Source organism: Notothenia coriiceps, unplaced genomic scaffold (assembly GCF_000735185.1).
Source record: "Notothenia coriiceps isolate Sejong01 unplaced genomic scaffold, NC01 NC01_scaffold00036593, whole genome shotgun sequence".
In the NCBI taxonomy this organism is placed as follows: Eukaryota; Metazoa; Chordata; class Actinopteri; order Perciformes; family Nototheniidae; genus Notothenia; species Notothenia coriiceps.
The window spans coordinates 1-1,403 of NW_011369294.1; the positions used below are offsets into that span (position 1 = coordinate 1).

Genomic DNA, 1,403 nt, shown 5'->3' on the forward strand with positions numbered 1-1,403 from the left:
TATATATATATATATTGCCTCGTTTATTTATTTCAGAATTTATTTCATAGGCGTATTTATTTAATTATTTATGTATTTATTTAATTATTTTCGTATTTATTTTGAGATTTTTATATTTTACAATAGTTTATTTCTGCTCTTTTAGTTAGTTATTATGTTATTATGTGCAGCCTTGGTTTGTTTTAAACTGCTGTAACTAAAATGTCCCAAATTGGGATCAATGAAGTACATGTTATCCTATTAGGAGTTAGAACATTACACATTCATTTCAAACCAGCAGAAGTGTATATTTCCTCTCATTTATGTCATTATTGAAGATTTTTAAAGTTCCTTATTACCTCGATTATCATTATTATTTATTTTTTTAAGCCGTATTAACACGAGCGACCTTAGCAGTGCTGAGGATTCCCACAGTCCCTGAACGCACCATGCCGGAACTCCCTGTTGTTTTCCGGTCTGAGATTCTTATTTAACTTTAGGAACATTTGGACCTCAGGAGTTTCAGTACATATAATATAAATATAATAATATACACATATACATATATACATATTTAAACTGCATTTAAACAGTTAAACAGGATGAACGCGATGCAGCTGCTGAACAGGGTCCGAGTGCGCGGTGAGTACAAGTACTAATACACACTCTAATACACACTGTACACACACTGTACACACACTCTGTTACAGTACAAGTACTAATACACACTGTACACACACTCTGTTACACTACAAGTACTAATACACACTGTATGTACTGTATTAAAGTTAAAGTACTAATACACAATGTATACACACTGTATTAAAGTTAAAGTGCTAATACACACTGTATACATACTGAGTTTTAGTGTTACTGTAATGATGATTAATGAACTCCGTAAAAACTGCAATTCTGTCGTAACACTAACAGAATATTATGTGTGTGTGTGTGTGTGTGTGTGTGTGTGTGTGTGTGTGTGTATGTATGTTTGTGTGTGTGTGTTGGGGGGGGCAGGCAGCTGTCATCGTGGTGGATTCATGGAAGAAACTGAATCACATGCACAGTCCTCAGGATACAGACGCCTCATTTAACACAAATGACATGCTTATTAGTGTGAATGCTTCCAGCATTCCACTATAGTTCTTCAAATCTTTATTAGTGCGAATGCTGTCTACAGCATTCCACTATAGTTCTTCGATTCTTTATTCTTCCCCTTATTAGTGCGAATGCTGTTTACAGCATTCCACTATAGTACCTCGATTCTTTATTCTTCCCCTTATTAGTGTGAATGCTGTTTACAGCATTCCACTATAGTACTTCAAATCTTTATTCTTCCCTTTATTATTATTATTATTAGTGCGAATGCTGTTTACAGCATTCCACTATAGTACTTCAAATCGTTATTCTTCCCCTTATTAGTGCGA

At 34.1% G+C, this 1,403-nt stretch overlaps 1 protein-coding gene across 1 annotated transcript in view; it reads left to right on the top strand.

Annotated features, from left to right (window-relative positions):
• Positions 1–436: 436 nt before the first annotated feature.
• Positions 437–1,403, top strand: part of LOC104964088 (coiled-coil domain-containing protein 90B, mitochondrial-like) — a 2,303-nt gene continuing 1,336 nt past the window's right edge. Inside the window, exon 1 of the mRNA XM_010792810.1 lies at positions 437–621. Coding sequence (XP_010791112.1) covers positions 582–621 — 40 coding nt within the window. The 5' untranslated portion in view covers positions 437–581. The remainder of the gene's footprint in view (positions 622–1,403) is intronic.